We start from the raw sequence: 22,866 nt of genomic DNA, 5'->3' as shown, positions 1-22,866 counted from the left end.
TTTGAGAGTTGTGACTACAACGGTTGCCGATCACCGCCTGTTGCTGGGTAAGAACTGGTAAGAATTTGAGTTTTGCTTGACGGATTTGTGACACCCACCACCACCACTTGTTCGTAGTCTGTAGGATCATATTCTTGTGTGTTTCTATTGCTGCTAACCATGCCAGGATCACAAGCCGACGAGATTGACTGGGAGAATTTATCGAACAAGGAGCTTCATGATAAGTTTCAGCAAATGATGACTGAACAGGTGCAAGATGTGCTGAACAATTTTGAAGAGGCCATGGAGAAGATCACTGGCCTTGAGAAGACGTTCGAAACAAAGCTTGATAACAGATTTAATGAATTGCTCGCGCGTCTTCCACCACCACCACCCGCTGCACCTAACGCACCTCTCCAACAACAACAACGACGACTACCTCCACGTCGCGAAATAGACCTTCGCCGAGCGAGCCGTGTTCCTCTTGCGTTTGGCCAAACTGTTGGTGCTGCTGTTGATACTTCTCTGGCTCCTGCTACTGCTGTTGCTGGTACCCAGGAGGATGATGAGTATGCGGGCGATTATGAGGATGAGGTTGATCAAAATCAGGTCTACGAGTAGCCACCAGCACCACCACCAGCAGGTCGACCTCAGGTATATATTCGTAATGGTAGGCCTGCACCACCACCTCAGGTACGAGATGATGTCCATATTCCTAAACTGAAATTGAATATTCCACCATTTGAGGGTAGATATGTTCCTGATATATATCTTACTTGGGAGTTAGAAACTGAACAACGATTTACATGTTTACAATATCCTGAGGAGAGACGAGTTGCTGCTGCTGTTTGTGCTTTCACTAGTTTTGCATGTGTATGGTGGTCTGAACATTGTAGATTATATCCTATTCCAACTACTTGGGCTGCTTTGAAAACTGCTATGCGTACGCGTTGGGTTCCACCATATTATCAACGTGAATTGCTTAAAAAATTGCAGCGTTTAAGACAAGGAAAAAATTCTGTAGAAGAATATTATCAGGAATTACAAACTGGCATGATTAGATGTGGTATTGTTGAGGAGAATGAAGCTATGCTTGCACGTTTTCTGGGTGGATTAAATAGAGAGATTCAGACCATTCTAGACTATAAGGAGTATACTAATATCACTCGTTTATTCCATCTTGCTTGTAAAGCTGAACGTGAAGTGTAGGATCGACAAGCATTGGGGCGAACTAACTTTTCTGCAGGCCGACCTTCATCATGGACACCACGTGCATCTTCTACTTCAACTGCACCAGCACCTCCATCAGGTGCCACCTCCAGCCGTGATACAAGAAAACAGGCACAACCACCATTATCTGCCAAGAGCGCACCTGCGGGGCCTACACAGCGTTCTTCTTCTTCCATAGCATCAACAGGGCACACAAGTGATATTATTTGTCGTCGTTGTAAGGGAGGAGGTCATTATGCGAGAGAATGCAAATCTCCGCGTGTGATGATTGCTACCGCGGATGGTGGATATGAGTCCGCTAGTGACTATGATGAGGAGACTTTGGCTCTTATTACACGTGAAGAACATGGTGGAGATGATTCTGATAATGAGATGCAATACATGGCTCCTGAAGACGCTGACAGGTATGAATGTTTAGTTGCTCAACGTGTTTTGAGTGTGCAGATCACACAAGCTGAGCAAAATCAGAGGCACAATTTGTTCCATACCAAGGGAGTTGTGAAGGAACGTTCTGTGCGCGACATCATAGACGGAGGGAGCTGCAACAACTTGGCTAGCATGGAGATGGTCGAGAAGCTTTCTCTCACCACAAGACCACATCCACATCCTTACTACATCCAATGGTTCAACAACAGCGGCAAGGTTAAGGTAACACGTACTGTTCATGTGCATTTTAGTATATCTACATATGCTGATTATGTTGATTGTGATGTGGTACCTATGCAAGCATGTTCCTTATTACTTGGTAGACCATGGCAATTTGATAAAAATTCTGTACACCATGGTAGAAACAATCACTATACTCTTCTTCATAAGGATAAAAATATTACTTTGCTTCCTATGACTCCTGATTCCATTTTGAAAGATGATATTAATAGAGCTAATAAAGCAAAATAGGAGACGAATAAGAGTGAAAATCAGATTGTGGCAAAAGAATTTGAGCAACAAATGAAGCCTAATAATAAACCATCTAGTGTTGCTTCTGAAATTAAATTGAAAAGTGCATGTTTATTTGCCACCAAATCTGATATTGATGAGCTAGATTTCAGCAAATCTGTTTGCTATGCTTTTGTGTGCAAAGAGGCATTATTTTCATTCGAGGACGTGCCTTCCTCTTTGCCTCCTGCTGTCACTAACATTTTGCAGGAGTTCGCTGACGTCTTTCCAGAAGACGTGCCACCGGGATTACCGCCTATTCGAGGGATTGAGCATCAGATTGACTTAATTCCCGGTGCTTCACTGCCAAACCGTGCACCATACCGTACCAATCCAGAGGAGACGAAGGAGATTATGCGTCAAGTACAAGAGCTTCTCGACAAAGGTTATATACGCGAATCCCTTAGTCCTTGTGCTGTTCCTATTATTCTAGTGCCGAAAAAGGATGGTACATCACGTATGTGTGTTGATTGTAGAGGCATTAATAATATTACTATTCGTTATCGTCATCCTATTCCTAGGCTAGATGATATGCTTGATGAATTGAGTGGCTCTACAATATTCTCCAAAGTTGATTTGCGTAGTGGATACCATCAAATTCGTATGAAATTGGGAGATGAATGGAAAACAGCATTCAAAACTAAGTTTGGATTATATGAGTGGTTAGTCATGCCTTTTGGGTTAACTAATGCACCTAGTACTTTCATGAGATTATTGAACGAAGTTTTACGTGCTTTCATTGGACGATTTGTGGTAGTTTACTTTGATGACATATTGATTTATAGCAGATCTTTGGAAGAACATTTGGAACATTTACGTGCTGTTTTTATTGCTCTACGTGATGCACGTTTGTTTGGTAACCTTGGGAAGTGCACCTTTTGCACCGACCGAGTATCTTTTCTTGGCTATGTTGTTACTCCACAGGGAATTGAAGTTGATAAAGCCAAGATTGAAGCTATTGAGAGTTGGCCGCAACCCAAAACGGTCACACAAGTGAGGAGTTTTCTTGGCCTCGCTGGATTCTATAGGCGTTTTGTGAGAGATTTCAGCACCATTGCTGCACCTCTCAATGAGCTTACAAAGAAAGATGTGCCTTTTCTTTGGGGTACCGCACAGGAAGAAGCCTTCATGGTATTGAAAGATAAGTTGACACATGCTCCTTTACTTCAACTTCCTGATTTTAATAAGACTTTTGAGCTTGAATGTGATGCTAGTGGAATTGGATTAGGAGGTGTGTTATTACAAGATGGCAAACCTGTTGCATACTTTTCTGAAAAATTGAGTGGGCCTAGTCTGAATTATTCTACTTATGATAAAGAATTATATGCTCTTGTTCGGACTTTAGAAACATGGCAACATTATTTATGGCCCAAAGAATTTGTTATACATTCTGATCATGAATCTTTGAAACATATTAAAAGTCAAGCTAAATTGAATCGTAGACATGCTAAATGGGTTGAATTCATTGAGACTTTCCCTTATGTCATTAAACACAAGAAGGGAAAAGAAAATGTTATTGCTGATGCATTGTCTCGTCGCTATACTATGCTTTCACAACTTGACTTCAAAATATTTGGTTTGGAGACCATCAAAGATCAATATGTGCATGATGCTGATTTGAAAGATGTAATGCAGAATTGTAAAGAAGGAAGAATGTGGAACAAGTTTGTTGTTAACGATGGATTTGTGTTTCATGCTAACAAGCTATGCATTCCAGCTAGCTCCGTTCGTCTTTTGTTGTTGCAGGAGGCGCATGGAGGAGGATTAATGGGACACTTTGGCGTGAAGAAGACGGAGGACGTACTTGCTACACATTTCTTTTGGCCAAAGATGAGACGGGATGTTGAGCGTTTTATTGCTCGCTGCACTACATGTCAAAAAGCTAAGTCACGACTCAATCCTCATGGTTTATATATGCCTTTGCCTGTACCTAGTGTTCCTTGGGAGGATATATCTATGGACTTTGTTTTAGGTTTACCTCGAACAAAGAAGGGGAGGGATAGCGTATTTGTTGTCGTGGATAGATTCTCGAAAATGGCACACTTTATACCATGTCATAAAAGTGATGATGCTGTTAATGTTGCTGATTTGTTCTTTCGTGAAATTATTCGCTTGCATGGTGTGCCAAATACTATTGTTTCAGATCGTGATACTAAATTTCTTAGCCACTTTTGGAGATGTTTATGGGCTAAGTTGGGGACTAAACTGCTTTTTAGTACTACTTGTCACCCCCAAACTGATGGACAAACTGAAGTAGTCAATAGAACGTTGTCTACTATGCTTAGGGCTATTTTGAAGAATAATAAGAAAATGTGGGAGGAATGCTTGCCTCATATTGAATTTGCTTATAATCGTTCATTGCATTCTACTACTAAGATGTGCCCTTTTGAAGTTGTGTATGGTTTCCTACCTCGTGCACCTATTGATTTGTTGCCTCTTCCATCTTCGGAGAAGGTTAATTTTGATGCTAAACAACGTGCTGAATTGATTTTAAAAATGCATGAGTTAACTAAGGAAAACATTGAGCGCATGAATGCTAAATATAAACTTGCTGGAGATAAGGGTAGAAAACATGTTGTGTTTGCACCTGGAGATCTTGTTTGGTTACATTTGCGTAAGGATAGATTTCTTGATTTGCGCAAATCAAAGTTAATGCCACGTGCTGATGGTCCCTTTAAGGTGTTAGAGAAAATAAATGATAATGCATATAAATTTGAGTTGCCTGCAGATTTTGGGGTTAGTCCCACTTTTAACATTGCAGATTTGAAGCCTTATTTGGGTGAGGTAGATGAACTTCCGTCGAGGACGACTTCATTTCAAGAAGGGGAGGATGATGAGGACATCAATACAATTGTTACACCCACAGCCCCTGCTGCTATACATACTGGACCAATTACTAGAGCTCGTGCACGCCAACTAAATTACCAGGTACTTTCGTTTCTTGGTAATGATTCTAATGTTCATGAGAATATGATGCTGCCTAAATTGGATACATTTGTTTTGCTTACAAATGAAGGGCCTAGCTTGGAGAAGGATGAACATTGGAGCAAGAACAAGCATGGAGATGATGGCATGCGCAAGGGAAACAAGAACGGAGTTACAAGTGATGATTTCAGGACTTTGAAGCCACCATAATGGGTGCATGAAGCCTTGGACGAAATATACAAGATGCCACTTCATAAATTTCGTCCCGAGGCTATTTTAGGTGCTGCGTCACCTTATTGGGCCAGGCCCATGTAATTTCGAAATACATAAGTATAGGCTATTTTTAGAGTCCGTATGTGTGGGGAAACAAGAGATAGGGTTGATTTCGGACCCCTCCACCAAGGGCCACGAAATTCCCCCCCTCTTCCTCCATATATACAGCCCTTAGGGCATCGTTTAGACTTTGGGTTTTGTTTAGATTAAAAGTTCGCCATAGCTGCAACTTCGCGTACTTCGTTTGTGTTCAACGACCAGACAAAGGCGTCACAGAACCCCACCTTGATCAATAAAGCTTTCATCTTATATTCGCAATATCCAGATTGCAATCTCAGTTTCTTGCTTGTTCTTCGTTTGCTCGCAGGAAACAGACCCTCGTGGTCAGGTTGATCGTGCTCCGGCGTGGTCAATAACCTCTCGGAGTTGGTTTAGCGATTGCTAAGGCGCGACGTCCTCGCACGTTCGTAGTCGGATCGTCAAAGTCGACTTCCACCAAAGCGAAATCCATCATCTCATCGAAAGACGGGACACCTCCGCCTCTATCAGTGGGACTTTTGAGGAGCCTCCTACTGGATTGATACCTTGGTTCTCAAAAACTAAGGGAAATACTTATGCTACTATTGCTGCATCACCCTTTCCTCTTCAAGGAAAACCAACGCAAGCTCAAGACGTAGCAGTGGTGGAAAAGTGGTTTCGTGGCTCTCCTGGATGTTTTCAGGGTATAAGAGTATATATAGGCGAAGGAACTAGGTCAGGAGAGCTACAAGGGGCCCATGAGGGGTGGGGGTGCGCCCTACCCCCTGGGCACGCCCTCCTGCCTCGTGGCTTCCTCATTGCATCTCCAAGTCTTCCGGTTTGCTTTCGGTCCAAGAAAGATCATCGTGAAGGTTTCGTTCCGTTTGGACCCCGTTTGGTATTCCTTTTTTGCAAAACTCTAAAATAGGCAAAAAAGAAACTGGCACTAGGCCCTCGGTTAATAGGTTAGTCCCAAAAATAATATAAAATAGCATATTAATGCCTATTAAACATCCAAAACAGATAATATAATAGCATGGAACAATCAAAAATTATAGATACGTTGTAGACATATCAAGCATCCCCAAGCTTAATTCATGCTCGTCCTCGAGTAGGTAAATGATAAAAAACAGAATTTTTGATGTGGTATGCTACCTAACATATTTATCCATATAATTTTCTTTATTGTGGCATGAATGTTCAGATCCGAAAGATTCAAGACAAAAGTTTAATATTGACATAAAAACAATAATACTTCAAGTATACTAACAAAGCAATCACGTCTTCTTAAAATAACATGGCGAAAGAAAGCTAACCCTACAAAATCATATATTCAGGCTATGCTCTATCTTCATCACACAAAATATTTAAATCATGCACAACCCCGGTTTTAGCCAAGCAATTGTTTCATACTTTAGTATTTTCAAACTTTTTCAATCTTCATGCAATACATGAGCATGAGCCACTATAAGTGGAATAGAATGGTGGTTGTGGAGTAGACAAAAAGGAGAAGATAGTCTCACATCAACTAGGCATATCAACGGGCTATGGAGATGCCCATCAATAGATATCAATGTGAGTGAGTAGGGATTGCCATGCAACGGATGCACTAGAGCTATAAGTGTATGAAAGTTCAAAAAGAAACTAAGTGGGTGTGCATCCAACTTGCTTGCTCAAGAAGACCTACGGCACTTTGAGGAAGCCCATCATTTAATATACAAGCCAAGTTCTGTAATGAAAATTCCCACTAGTATATGAAAGTGACAACATAGGAGACTCTCTATCATGAAGATAAGGGTGCTACTTTGAAGCACGCGTGTGGAAAAAGGATAATAACAATGCCCCTTCTCTCTTTTTCTCTCTTTTTTATTTTTTATTTGTGACTTCTCCTTTTTTTATGGCCTCTTTTTTTGTTTTATTTTTCGTCCGGGGTCTCATCCCGACTTGTGGGGGAATCATAGTCTCCATCATCCTTTCCTCACATGGGACAATGCTCTAATAATGAAGATGATCACACTTTTATTTACTTACAACTCAATACTTAGAACAAAATATGACTCTATGTGAATGCCTCCAGAGGTGTACCGGGATGTGCAATGATTCAAGAGTGACATGTATGAAAGAATTATGAACGGTGGCTTTGCCACAAATACAATGTCAACTACATGATCATGCAAAGCAATATGACAATGATGAAGTGTGTCATAATAAACGGAACGATGGAAAGTTGCATGGCAATATATCTCGGAATGGCTATGGAAATGCCATAATAGGTAGGTATGGTGGCTGTTTTTAGGAAGGTAATGGTGGGTGTTATGGTACCGGCAAAAGTTGCGCGACACAAGAGAGGCTAGCAATGGTGGAAGGGTGAGAGTGTGTATAATCCATGCACTCAACATTAGTCATAAATAACTCACATACTTATTGCAAAAATCTACAAGTCATCAAAACAAAGTACTACACGCATGCTCCTAGGGGAAGGGTTGGTAGGAGTTAACCATCACGCGATCCCGACCTCCACTCATAAGGAAGACAATCAATAAATAAATCATGCTCCGACTTCATCACATAACGGTTCACCATACGTGCATGCTACGGGAATCACAAACTTTAATGCAAATATCTCTCAAATTCAAAATTACTCCACTAGCATGACTCTAATATCACCATCTTCATATCTCAAAACAATCATAAAGAATCAAACTTCTCATAGTATTCAACGCACTTTATATGAAAGATTTTATTATATCCATCTTGGATGCCCATCATATTAGGACTAATTTTATAACCAAAGCAAATTACCATGATGTTCTAAAAGACTCTTAGAATAATATAAGTGAAGCATGAGAGTTCAACAATTTCTATAAAATAAAACCACCTCCGTGCTCTAAAAAGATACTCCCTCTGTCCCAAAATAAGTGATTCAAGTTTGTACTAACTTTGTACTAAGCCTAGTACAAAGTTGAGTCACTTATTTTGGGACGGAGGGAGTATAAGTGAAGCACTAGAGCAATATTTTCTAGCTCAAAAGATATAAGTGAAGCACATAGAGCATTCTAATAAATCACGATTCATGCATGTATCTTCGAAAAGGTGTGTACAGAAAGGATGATTGTGGTAAACCAAAAAGCAAAGGCTCAAATCATACAAGACACTCCAAGCAAAACACATATCATGTGGTGAATAAAAATATAGGCTCAAGTAAAGTTACCGATAGACGAAGACGAAAGAGGGGATGCCTTCCGGGGCATCCCCAAGCTTAGGATTTTGGTTGCCCTTGAATTTTACCTTGGGGTGCCTTGGGCATCCCCAAGATTAGGCCCTTGCCACTCCTTATTCCATAGTCCATCAAATCCTTACCCAAAACTTGAAAACTTCACAACACAAAACTCAACAGAAAATCTCATGAGCTCCGTTAGTATAAGAAAATAAATCACCACTTTATTTATATTGGTGTAATATCTACTGTATTCCAACTTCTCCATGGTTCATACCCCCGATACTACTCATAGATTCATCAAAATAAGAAAACAACACGCGAAAAACAGAATCTGTCAAAAACAGAGCAGTCTGTAGTAATTTGTAACTCTTGAATACTTATGTAACTCCAAAAAATCTAAAATAAATTGATGAAATTGAGTAATTTGTATATTAATCCTCTGCAAAAATAATCAACTTAAAATCACTCTTTTGTTAAAAATGACAACTAATCTCGTGAGTGAAAAGTTTCTGTTTTTTTCAGCAAGATCAAATTAACTTTCACCCAAGTCTTCCCAAAGGTTCTACTTGGCACAAACACTAATTAAAACTTAAAACCACATCTAACCAGAGTCTAGATGAATTATTTGTTACTAAACAGGAGCAAAAAGTAAAGAACAAAAATAAAATTCGGTTGCCTCCCAACAAGCATTATTGTTTAACGCCCCTAGCTAGGCATAAAAACACGAATGGATCTAGGTATTGCCATCCTTGGTATGCAATCCATAAGTGGATCTCATAATAGATTCATAAGGCAATTTAATTTTTCTTCCTACGATTTTCCATGCCTTTCCTTAACGGAAATTGGAACCTAATGTTTCCTTATTTCATGTCAATAATTGCACCAATCGTTCTAAGGAAAGGTCTACCAAGAATAATAGGACATGTGGGATTACAATCTATATCAAGAACAATGAAATCTATGGGCACATAATTCCTATTTGCAACAATAATAACATCATTAATCCTTCACATAGGTTTCTTAATGGTGGAATCCGCAAGATGCAAATTTAAAGAACAATCATCAAATTCACGGAAACCTAGCACATCACACAAAGTTTTTGGGATCGTGGAAACACTAGCACCCAAATCACACAAAGCATAGCATTCATAATCTTTAATCTTAATCTTAATAGTAGGTTCCCACTCATCATAAAAGTTTTCTAGGGATAGAAACTTCTAGTTCAAGCTTTTCTTCAAAAGATTGCATCATAGCAACAACGATATGTTTTCTAAAAGCTTTGTTTTGATTATAAGCATTAGGGGAATTTAACACGGATTGCAACAAAGAAATACAATCTATTAAAGAACAATTATCATAATTAAATTCCTTGAAATCCAAAATAGTGGGTTCATTGCTACCTAAAGTCTTAACCTCTTTAATCCCACTTTTATCAGTTTTTGCATCTAGATCTAAAAACTCCGAATCATTGGGACGCCTTTTAACTAAAGTTGACTCATCTCCAGTCCCATCTTTATCAAGATTCATATTGGAAAACACAGATTTACTAGGAGTCACATCAATCACTTTTAGATCTTCATCATTATTATCATGAAAACTAGAAGAATACGCTTTTAAAAACCAATCTTTTTTAGCACGCATCTTAGCGGTTCTTTCTTTGCATTCATCAATGGAAATTCTCATGGGCTTGAGAGACTCATTGATATCATGCTTAGGTGGGATAGATCTAAGTTTTAAAGAATCAACATCAAGAGAAAATTCTATCAATGTTCCTAGCCAACTCATCAATCTTAAGCAATTTTTCTTCAATCAAAGCATTGAATTTTTTTTTGCGAACTCATAAATTCTTTAAAACTATTCTCAAAATCAGAGGGAAACTTATTAAAATTTCCATAAGAATTGTTGTAGGAATTACCATAATTATTAGAGGAATTACTAGGAAACGGCCTAGGATTAAAATTGCCTCTATACGCGTTGTTACCAAAATTGTTCCTACCAACAAAATTCACATCCATAGATTTATTATTATTCGAATGAAAAAAAAGATTTATTATTATTCTCAATAAAAGTGGACAAAGGCATATCATTAGGATCAGAAGAGATACTTTTATTGGCAAATAATTTCATAAGTTCATCCATCTTTCCACTCAAAACATTAATCTCTTCAGTCGCATGAACTTTTTTACTAGTGGATCTTTTGGTGTGCCATTGAGAATAATTAACCATAATATTATCTAGGAGCTTAGTAGCCTCTCCTAAAGTGATTTCCATAAAAGTGCCTCACGCGGCCGAATCTAAAAGATTTCTAGAAGCAAAATTCAATCCAGCATAAAAAATTTGTATTATCATCCACAAATTCAGACCATGTGTAGGGCAATTACGTATCATCAATTTCATCATCTCCCAAGATTGTGCAACATGCTCATGATAAAGTTGCTTAAAATTCATAATATCGTTCCTAAGGGAGATGATCTTAGCGGGAGGAAAGTACTTAGAGAAGAAATCATCTTTACACTTATTCCATGAATCAATACTATCTTTAGGCAAAGATGAGAACCAAGTTTTAGCACGATCTCTAAGCGAAAACAGAAATAGCTTCAATTTAACAATATCATTATCCACATCTTTCTTCTTTTGCATATCACACAAATCAACGAAATTGTTTAGATGGGGTGCGGCATCTTCACTAGGAAGGCCAGAAAATTGATCTTTCATAACAAGATTCAACAAAGTGGCATTAATTTCACAAGATTCAGCATTAGTAGTAGGAGCAATCAGAGTGCTAATAAAATAATTGTTGTTGGTATTGGAAAAGTCACATAATTTAGTGTTATCTTGAGCCATTGTGACAAAGCAACCAATCCAACGCACAAGCACACAAAAGCAAGCAAAAAGAGACGAAAGGAAGAAAGGTGAAGAAAAAAGCAAAGGTTTTCGAAAATCGTTTTAGAAGTGGGGGAGAGGAAAACAAGAGGTGAATGGCGAATAATGTAATGCAAGGGAGAAGAGTTTATGATGGGTACTTGGTATGGCTTGACTTGACGTAGATCTCCCCGGCAACGGCGCCAGAAATCCTTATTGCTACCTCTTGAGCTTGTGTTGGTTTTTCCTTGAAGAGGAAAGGGTGATGCAGCAAAGTATCGTAAGTATTTCCCTCAGTTTTGAGAACCAAGGTATCAATCCAGTAGGAGACAACGCACAAGTCATCGAATACCTCCAAAAACAACCAACAACTTGCAACCAACGCGATGAAGGGGTTGTCAATCCCTTCACGGTCACTTGCAAAAGTGAGATGTGATAGATATAGATAAACGGTAAAGTAAACATTTTTGGTATTTTTGGTTTATAGATTGGAAAGTAAAGATTGTAAAATAGTAGATTGGAAACTAGCAAGATGTAAACGAGATTCAATATAATGGAAAAGAGACCCGGGGCCATAGGTTTCACTAGTGGCTTCTCTCAAGATAGCAAATATTATGGTGGGTGAACAAATTACTGCCGAGCAATTGATAGAAAAGTGCATAGTTATGATGATATCTAAGGCAATGATCATGAACATAGGCATCATGTCCGTGTCAAGTAGACTGACTCCTGCCTGCATCTACTACTATTACTCCACACATCGACTGCTATCCAGCATGCATATAGAGTATTAAGTTCATAAAGAACGGAGTAACGCATTAAGAAAGATGACATGATGTAGAGGAATTAACTCAAGCAGTATGATGAAAACCCCATCTTGTTATCCTCAATGGCAACAATACAATGCGTGCCTTGCTGCCCCTACTGTCACTGGGAAAGGACACCGCAAGATTGAACCCAAAGCTAAGCACTTCTCCCATTGCAAGAAAGATCAATCTAGTAGGCCAAACTAAACCGGTAATTCAGAGAGACTTGCAAAGATATCAAATCATGCATATAAGAATTCAGAGAAGAACCAAATAATATTCATAGATAATCTTGATCATAAATCCGCAATTCATCTGATCTCGGCAAACACACCGCAAAATAGTATTACATTGAATAGATCTCTAAGAACATCAAGGAGACCATGGTATTGAGAATCAAAGAGAGAGAATAAGCCATCTAGCTAATAACGTGGACCCGAAGGTCTGTGGTAAACTACTCACGCTTCATCGGAGAGGTAATGGTGTTGATGTAGAAGCCCTCCGTGATCGAATCCCCCTCCGGCAGGACGCCGGAAAAGGTCCCTAGATGGAATCTCACGGGTACAGAAGGTTGCGGCGGCGGAAAAGTGGTTTCATGGCTCCCCTAGATGCTTTCAGGGTATAAGAGTATATATAGGTGAAGGAACTAGGTCAGGAGAGTTACAAGGGGCCCACAAGGGTGGGGGCGCGCCCTACCCCCCTAGGCGCTCCCTCCTGCCTTGTGGCTTCCTCGTTGCATCTCCGACTTCATCTCCAAGTCTTCTAGTTTGCTTTCGATCCAAGAAAGATCATCGCGAAGGTTTCATTCAGTTTGGACTCCGTTTGGTATTCCTGTTCTGCAAAACTCTAAAATAGGCAAAAAAAACAGAAACTGGCGTTGGGCCCTCGGTTAATAGGTTAGTCCCAAAAATAATATAAAATAGCATATTAATGCCTATTAAACATCCAAAACAAATAATATAATAGCATGGAACAATCAATAATTATAGATACGTTGGAGACGTATCAACAGTGTGTGCATTGCAACATAAGCAGCATACTTTTGCTTGTCATCGAGACCATCCCTTTTTTTAACTTATTGCTCAACACCTGCACGAAGAAATACAACAAAGGAAAAAAATGATCAAATGATCAAGGAAAAATGGTCAAATAAACATGAGCAAATGATCAAATGATGATATGATCATATCATCAAATGATTAAATGATTATACCATCATATCATCAAATGATCAAATGATGATATGATCATATCATCAAATGATCAAATGATGATATGATCATATCATCGAACTGTATTTTGTAATTTAACTGATTTTTTTCTTCCATCATTAACTGGAAATTTCTGAAATGCCAATGTAGCTGTACCTGCATGTTGTACTTCTGCATCTTCATCCATTTGTACTCCTGCATCTTCATCCATTTGTACTGATGCATCATCATCATCCATTTCATCTTCTGCAGGTGGAGTGCAGTTGAGGTCTGGGATAACCATCTTCTGCTGCTTTCAGGTACTACTGTTGCTGCTTCTCAGTAGATTCAGATTCTGTCAAATGGTTAGATCAAATTATTGGCCAGTTGAATCAAATGCTCATCAAATTGTTGGCCAAAGATGAAATGAAAATGATGATGTAATCTGAATTGTACTACTCTAGTCATATTTTGTTGTGTGTGTGTTCTCATATATTTTTTACTCTAGTCTATTTTCAGTAGTTGTCTCTCATGATCCTTTAATGAGAAAAAGAACATGTGTAATCCAGATGACAGCATTTTTAGTCTATGATTTTTACAGTGACAACAACCATTTTACAGGTCTAGGAGTATGATTTTCTGTTAAATGCTTCAAAATGCTACAATGGCAACAACCATTTTGAAGTATGATTTGCTATTAAATGCTTCAAAATGTAAGTCTAGGAGTATGGTTTGTTGTTAAATGCTTCAAAATGCAAGAATAGGAGTATGAAATGCTACATTTTGAAGACTGATTTTGAATTGGGAGCTCTTAGTTATAAGTTCTCTCTTTTTCATCGACTCCATCTACTAGGAGTATGATTTGCCTGAAATGCTACAGTGAAGTCTAGGAGTATGTCTGAAAATGCCAGAAATGCTACAGTGAAAGTCTAGCTGTTAAATGCTTTGATTTGCTTGAAAATGTCTGAAATGCTATCATCAGATTTAATGCAGTACTCTCTTTTTTCCAGCGAAGATTTGCCTGAAATGTTGTTAAATGCTGCAGGTTCTCTCCTGCCCATGGAGCCAAGTACTGAAACAAGAGCCAAGTACTTAAAATGTCTGCACAAACTGGAGTACAACAGTTTCTGGAAATGTAGTTTATGAAACAACAGGTATTGCACTATTTCTACTGATACAACAGTTTTTAGGTGATGGATACTACTCCACTAATTAGCAGATAATCAATGGAAACTTGCTAAACTGAAACATTTCTGGATTAGCCGCTAATTTCTGCTACTGTTAATCAAGATAAACTTGAAACTTGCTAAACCTGGAGTACTTGCTAAACCTAAAGTAGCAATTTGGAGTAGGAGTTTTTCTGTTAATCAAAGTAAACTAAAACATTTTCCTTTTTCTATTTCATTTTTGAAGGACTACAAGAAGTTTGAAAGGAGTATTTTGCTTTGAAGTAATACGCACACTGTTCTGAATTTTGCTTTATGTACGGTACAGGTTAATTCATACTCCATCAGTATACTCCAAGTATATTCATTTGGCATTCTTCTAGTCCATCAGTACATCTATATATGCACATATTAGTGGTACAATAATTTGAAAGTTATGCCAAATTCAGTACCAAGTCTGTACACTGTACAATAATCTGAACAAATACTGATGGAGTAACACTTGAATCATTGGCAGCAATTATCTCTTGAATTACTCTTCTCTTGAATTCTTGGCAGCAAATATCTCTTTGAATTACTCTGGTTTATGATCATCAAATTGTTTACTCAGATGAGCAAGTGTTTATGATCATTAGATTGTTTATGATCATCAAATTGATGCAGAGCGGGTACTGGGCGAGGAGATGAACCTAGGCGAGCAGCTCCTGCGCAGCGGCAAGTATTTCAGCGGCAACAACTCCTGTGTGTAGTGAGTACTTCAGCGGCAGCAGCTCCCCTGGGCGCGCACGGGCACCAGCTCGCCTTCACCAGCAGCCGGCAGTAGAGCAGCAACTCGACTCCACCAGCGGACAGGAGCAGCCCGCCTCCATCAGCAGGTAGCAGCAGAGCACCACCTGGGCGCGCACAGGCCAGGAGGAGCCCTAGGACGGCATGGGTGGAGGTGGAGGGCGGGGGCGAAAGCGGAGGTGGAGGGCGGGGGCAAAGGTGGAAGACAATCCAGCGACCTGATTCAAAATTTAAATTGAGGGTATAAACGTCCATTTGCCCATTTTCACCTGGTCGGAACATTTGCCCCCAACAACTTATATTTCGGAACAGAGGGAGTAGTACTGAGCGCCACACAATTTAAGTGAAGCAAGTTGGCTAATCGTGCCAGAAATTAGATAACAGATCAAAGTTACATGGGAGCTCAGCCATGAATGCATCAAAAACATCTTCAGTTTTTTAGGCCGCTACTCACTTTTGAAGAGCTGTTTCTTTAAAAAAAAAATATGGTAGTCATTTCTGTTTCCGTTAGCAAACAAGCCCTTCCCAGCATCGCCAGCACCAGCTGCGTTTCACCATACAGGAGCTCGGAACTAATTAAGCTTCTAGATACTGAGCTCGGAACCAGGTAGAGAATAGGTAAAAGAAAAGAAAAACAGACAAATCGGACGTCGAAATCTCTCCCTGCTGATACAACACAGAAGATAATAAAATGCAAGCAAGATCAGTTGATAGTTAAGCTCACGACAACATGCTTGCCTCACAAGGCAAATTAAGCAAACCACGAAGCAAGTACCAGTCGACGAATGTCTACGGAAATTAGCAAATCACAGGCGATTAATTCCTACAGGTTCACTCCAGAGCTGTAAGAGTGCATGCTACATAGAGGCTCAATCTCGGCGTCAAGCATACAGATGGAAGAAACTACACTTGACAAGCAACTTCTGCATCTCAGCCAACAAAATGTAACTGTAGATTCCTGCAGAGCAAGCAATATCATCAGTCAAACAAAATGTATTATTCAATCAGGAAAAGCTATTGGAGTTGATATCATAATTTTCTATGGCTAGAAACAGAAAAACATCAGCTTCAGAATTTTGAAAATCGTGTCAAAAAGGCCCAAAGTAGAACCCTCAGCATTATTAGATAGAACCAACAATTGAACCAGAGAACCGGTAATCTGTAGTGCAGTAGCACACCTTAGATGTGAGATAGCATAGATGTCTGGTTTTTGGCTACATTTGGTCTGCGTAGAGTAAGATAGCATAGATGTCCGGTTTCTAGCTCATGGCATGCTTTTTAGAAATGAATGAGCTAGCTAGTCACAAACAAATCGAATTTCATCAACTTGCAATACAAGGCTCAAGCAATGGGTCAGGCGTCTTCTTACTATACCAGAAACTTCTTTTGGTCCGAAATGTCTTTTATACTACTCTCTAAGTATCAAGCAATACTTTCACCCCTATTTTAATGGTAACATGCTAGTAAAAATAAAAAATGGCATTATTGAGAAAAGGCAGTTTTCATAGTGAATCTAGTCATTATATTTTGATCATGTGTTTTGTATGAAGTATTAAACATCAATAGTGGCCAAAACTGAAAAAAAAAATACTCCACACAAAGCATACTACGTACAGTTTAGAGCTGCCAAATTATAATAGTGGCTAATAGCCAATTACATATTTATGCAAGTTTGGCAGACACCAAATGACATGCTGGGAAAATGTTTAACAAAACAACCTAAAACTAGAATAGTCATCCATAAAACTCTTCTATAAGCAGCAGTATAAGATTTAACGAAGGTATACTCTTCAAATATTGCGACAATCGTAGTTCAGTAGGTATCACAATGATCCAAAATAAGCAGCAACATGAAATGGCAATTCTGTAAGTCCATATAAAAAAAGAACTTTCAAACCAAATTCTCAGGTACTGTTAGTTATAAATCACTTGTGTAGACGGGACAACATTCAAAGCAAACTAGGATATGATAGAACCATGGCCACAGAAAACAGAAGTTAAAGGTAATGCAGCAACGAGTAAAAGTAAAGCAGAAATAAATCGCAGAAGCACAGGAGAGGCGAGAGGGTTTGTAGTTCATTTGCTACTGCCTGCATGAAATCATTCTAATCTCTGAGCAGGCACAAAACATATGCATAAACAGGCAGGGAATGAGGAAAGGTCCTGTATCATCAATCACTGGAGGGGCTAGAGGGAGAAGAACCCACTCATTACCCAGCAGGAACTTTGGGAGTATGGAGACAAGATTAAAGATTTAGCCTGGCATCAAAGCATGATAGGAGGTGGGCTATAGCTAAGCAAAGAGTTGTAGAGAAAATCTGAAGAGTCCTCTCTTGCAATTTGGTACTTGAGAAATGACAACAAAAGGCAAAGCAGTACGTTTTTTAAGAACGGTTCAGATAACACATACATGCAGAAGATATGCGTACCTGCTCAACCGGTACATCACATAGCATATATAACTGGACAATCATCTTATGTCTTGTGCAAAAGATCAGCTCCATCATGTCCACCACCAATGTCTGTTTCTGCAAGCATAAGAAGTCAAATAACCAATAACAAGCCAATGAAAAGCCAAATAGATACGAGAGGCATCAAAAAGATGTTTAGATGAACTCACAGCTGTAGTTCAAATAAAAAAAGGAACCAATTTTGAAACAACATTAGGAACATATTACAAAAAACATACCCACTATCAAAGTTAATGAATATTCAAAAAACAGTATAAACTGATTACTATCATAAAAATGAAGATGCTATAGTATTTTTTTTAATAAATGAAGATGCACACTCAGACCATTAGCTGGGCAGAACTCAGAAGAGACATAACTTTTAAGCTCATTCCATGCCATATTGGAAAATATAGATCAAGGCTATTAATATTTAGATTATATTCAAATAAATTTAGCCTGAAAAAGATCACATAATAAATTCTAGCAAGTTCAGATTTAGATTATCTTCAAACAAATTTAGACCGAAAAAAAATGAACTCAATGTATTAGTTTTCCCTAGTACAAATGGACTTGCTACTCGCTCGTAGCAGGACTCTCCTAAAAGTGGTAAAAGGAACAATTATCTAGTAAATTTCAAGAAAATTCGTCATTATGGATTTAAGATTAGGAGCGAGATAAGTAGAGATACTAATATTGAATGAAACAAATAGAACTATCTTTTAGCTTCAAACACACCTAGTGAGCTACCCATTTCATATTTCAGTTGGTGCAAGCTAGTTTTCATGTAGTTGTTTTCAACTTCGAACTGTTGTATTATTTTATCTTGAGGAAAAACATGCAGCTACCTCATACTCCCTCCCTTCCTAAATACTACTCCCTCCGTTCCTAAATATAAGTCTTTTTAGAGATTTCACTAGATGGACTACATACGGTGCAAAATGAATGAATCTAAACTTAAAATGCATCTATATACATCTGTATGCAGTTTATAGTGGAATCTCTACAAAGACTTACATTTAGGAACGGAGGGAGTATAAGCCTTTTTAGAGATTCCAATACAGACTACATACGGAGCAAAATGAGTGAATCTACACTCTATAACGCGTCTATATACATCCGTATGTAGTCTGTATTGAAATCTCTAAAAGGTCTTATATTTAGAAACGGAGGGAGTACTATTTTTGTGATGATGCACAAACTAGCAAGACGCTAAAGCGAGGGTGTTGGCACCCAATCTTTCACAGTGCTCGACGAAGCAACAATGAACTATAGTGGTAGCATACACTTCAAATCAAGCAAGATGCAAGAAACTGAAGCCAAAACTGGCGCCCAGATTGATTAGATCAATGTTCACACTAGCAACTCTCAGATACCCTCTCAGGAACATAACTAACAAGCAACGGATTTGGTGAGACCCTTCCGCTTTTCAACTCGAAATTTAACTCTCATCTAAAAACAAGCTGACCATAACCTAATCAATGATCCGGGAACGCTGATCATCTAGATCCTTCAATAACCAACTAAAGACCCAGCAACGTTGATCACCTAGATCCTGCAGCAAGCAACTAGTACTAATCGACCCAAAAAAAGGTGATCCGGTCAGCTGTATGTCCTGGCATGAAACAGGTTCGAACACAAAAAAAACAGAAAAATAGCTGGGACTCTCCAACTGCAATGACACGATCGGACGGCACTTCTCCTACCAGGATCTATCGGCAAGGTGCCCAGAAGGTAGGATCCACCTCGTCTGCAGGTAGAACAATAATCTTCATTGAAATTGTACCAACCAAAAAGGCCAGACTCGTTTCTCTTTCAGTTTCACCACCAGTAAACATGCTATTTATCACTGGTTTGAGAACAACAGAACGTCGGCAATTGTCACAAGTGAACATCCTGACTTAATTAGTAGCTAAGGCATGTATAGCTGCAACATGTTGCAGATATCAAAACGCAGCAACAGCGAACTTTAGTTCAGCTATCACTTCTCTTTTTGCCAATCTTGGTGTCCATTGTTTTTTTTTCTCAAACATGCACCAAAATTTAAAATCAAGTAGTTATTATGGATTTAAGATCATAAACAATATCAGCAGATATGAGAAAACTGAATGAAAGAAATATAGCTAGGGCTAACTAAGCTTCCAAATGTACCTATTGAGCTACCTAGTTGGTTCAACTGGCTTTTTATGTAGTTAATTTCCAACTGTTGTGCATCACATCAGTCAAAAAAAATGGGGCTCCAGCTATTCACAAACAGTACCAGTAGACAATTCTTGCATCTATCAATAGGCGGGTAAGATAACACTTAGTGAAGTTATTGTACAAAAAAATGCTTACCATTGTTTATTTTCTCAAACACAGGTAATGATTGTTTTATTGTATGGATATTCATATGATAGGAACTGCCAGGCTAAAGAACATAAAGTAAATTAGATACAACTAATAGATTTTTTTTCTATAACATAGTCATTACATTAAAAGCTACTCCCTCCGTTCACTATTATAAGATGTTCTGTTTTTTTCTGAATCGGGTGTATATAGATGCATTTTAGTGTGTTGTTCGCTCATTTCAGTCCGTATGTAATCCATACTGAAATATTCTAAACATCTCTTATAACAATGAACGGAGGGAGTACCACACAAGCATCAGGACATAAGTACATGACACTGCTGGTCATGAAGCAGCAAAATAAACAAAATGTCGGCTTAACACAAAATGATGTGAACATAATTTCATCAGCCACTTATCGAAACATAACTTAGTTTTGTTCTAACCGCGGCGTAAGACATGGTATTACCTGCAGTGTAGACACTTTCAAATGGATAATACTGAGAAACTATCATAGTTTTGAAAAGCTTCTTGAACTTTAATGACTCAAGATTGACCACGAAGAGGCCGATAATAGTCCACAGCAACAACACATTATTGCCTTCAGCAAGCGCTAGTATCGCAATGGCCCCTTTCTCCTCTGGTTTCAGGGGAAGTATATTCTCCAGATTCATAGTCCTTCCAAGCACCCATGAAGCAACACCATCACAATTGGTCTTCCTCTTCCATAACTGGGTGTTGCAGTTTGAATCTGGCATCCTGAGGAGACCAAGCCCACCGCCCTCTGCCCGCATAAGCTTCCAGCAGCTGACCTCCTTTGGCAGTCGTATCACAGCTAGCCTCTGCTTCTCCAAATCAAACTCGAGAATGCCAGTGAAATTCCCAACAAGCAGCCAGTAAAGGGAATCTCCAGCCAGCACAGCAACATCTGTAGAAACCACGGTGGGAAAACTGATTACATCGGCTTGGACTGCCTGGTGTGGAAGGAGTGTTTTGATGGGATCTCCCCATAAGCCTGTCTTCGACAAGTAAACACAGGCGAGCGCTTGTCTGTGTTGTTGGTCGTCATCATATGCCACTACCAGGACCACCTGGAAGTGTTGGACGTCTCCAGCATCGCGAAGCACCGCCCCGTTGATCAGAGTCTCCCCACTACATGCCGCAACCACAGGAGGAATGGCGAGGCGGTGCTGGTCGGCGGTGACGGGGTCCCACACCAGGATCTGGAGGCGCTTCCTAAGGTAGATGAGCACGAGACCATGGCGGCATCCAAGGGACATGAAGTCGCCGTCCCCGTCGTCGAGCTGCAAGGAGAAGCGGCCGGGAGGGACACGGTCGGGGGCCTCCAGAGTAGGTATGAAGGAGATGTCACAAAATATGTCGAAGAAACCGAGGAGAGGAGGGTTGCGGCCGTGGCGGAGGCGGAAGCGGCGGCAGAAGGCGGGGTCGGAGACGAGGCGGCGCCAGCGCTTGCAGACGAGGGAGGCGCGCGGGAGGGAGGAGGGCTGCGGGGGAAGGCGGACGAGGATCTCGGAGAGCAGGTCGTCGTCTTCCAGCGGCGCTACCGCCGGCGAGCGGGCGTGGCGGCGTCGGCTGGCCGCCATCTCGCCCTCACTAACTGACGCGGCGGCGGAGGCTGAAAGTGAAGTACTGCAGCGCGAGCGACGATGAAAGATATCGATCGAGAGCCCAACACCTAGGGTTAGGGTTAGGTGTCGTGGGCTGGACACGTTAAAGCCCACGGTGGGTGCTAAATAAAATGATGCTGAACTGCAGTAAAGAGATTTTATTATTATTTTGACGAAAAAGCAGCAAGGTATACATTCTCTACTCCTAATGCAGCAGTTGGTAGTCTCCGCCGGTCAATTTTCGTCCCACCATGCGCGGTCAATTTTCGTCCCCGATGCAACCTACCGCTACCCACCGATTCCCCACTTCCGACAGAAAAAACGGGATGGTAACACGCTAATCTATGAAAAACGTCCTGAAAAAACCGCCCTAAAAAAATCTACAACGGTTAACCTACGAAAATTAACCGTTTCGTCCCATCTGAGACCGGCGGACCGATTCGTCCCAGCTGAAACCCTCGCAGCCGTACCGTCCTGCCCTCGATTCGTCCCTATCCTCGCTTCGTACCCTCTTCTCCCATTACCGCCTCTCAACCCTACGCCGCCACCATCACCACTCAACCGTTCGCCGCCGCCATCGCCGCTCAACACCTTTCCCGCCGCCACCGGACTGCAAGCCGTTTGTTCCGCGTAGCGACCAACCCCTTTCCCGTATGATACGCCGCTGATCATCAGGATCGGCGTCACCCTTCAAGGTTGGCCGCCGTCAACCGCTATCATCTAGGTATGCCTCTAATAACCCAGGTACGGGGGATTGGAACCCGTTTACAAATCTTACAAATTTTACAAATCTTACAAATTTTTTGAATTTTAGGAGACCTAGGTACGGGGGATTGGAACCCGTTTACAAATCTTATGGGCATTCATCCTAATGTCACCCAGTTTGACTTCCACATCTTCAGAATTCTTTGCCTATATCTGCACAGAACCGAATCCAAGTTTATATCTTCAGAATTCGTTGCCTTTCCAGTTCATCTAAAAACTAGCACTCACCTTTCCAGTTCTGCAGGTGGTCAGTCGTCTCGGTGGCAACAGTTACCAGTTACGCAGCTCGCAACGGTTATCTGC

General features: G+C 40.1%; 1 protein-coding gene across 1 annotated transcript; it reads right to left on the bottom strand.

The window, feature by feature from the left end:
* Positions 1-15,922: 15,922 nt before the first annotated feature.
* Positions 15,923-21,774, bottom strand: LOC119325191. Its single transcript, XM_037598939.1, has 3 exons — positions 20,640-21,774; positions 17,821-17,919; positions 15,923-16,349 (listed from the first exon to the last, which is right to left on the bottom strand). The coding sequence occupies exons 1-2, from the start codon at positions 21,772-21,774 to the stop codon at positions 17,867-17,869; spliced, it is 1,188 nt and encodes a 395-aa protein (XP_037454836.1). The 3' UTR covers positions 15,923-16,349; positions 17,821-17,866.
* Between the last annotated feature and the right edge of the window lie 1,092 nt (positions 21,775-22,866).

Source organism: Triticum dicoccoides, chromosome 6B, assembly GCF_002162155.2.
Source record: "Triticum dicoccoides isolate Atlit2015 ecotype Zavitan chromosome 6B, WEW_v2.0, whole genome shotgun sequence".
NCBI lineage: Eukaryota > Viridiplantae > Streptophyta > Magnoliopsida > Poales > Poaceae > Triticum > Triticum dicoccoides.
This window is presented reverse-complemented; position numbering and strand designations above follow the sequence as displayed.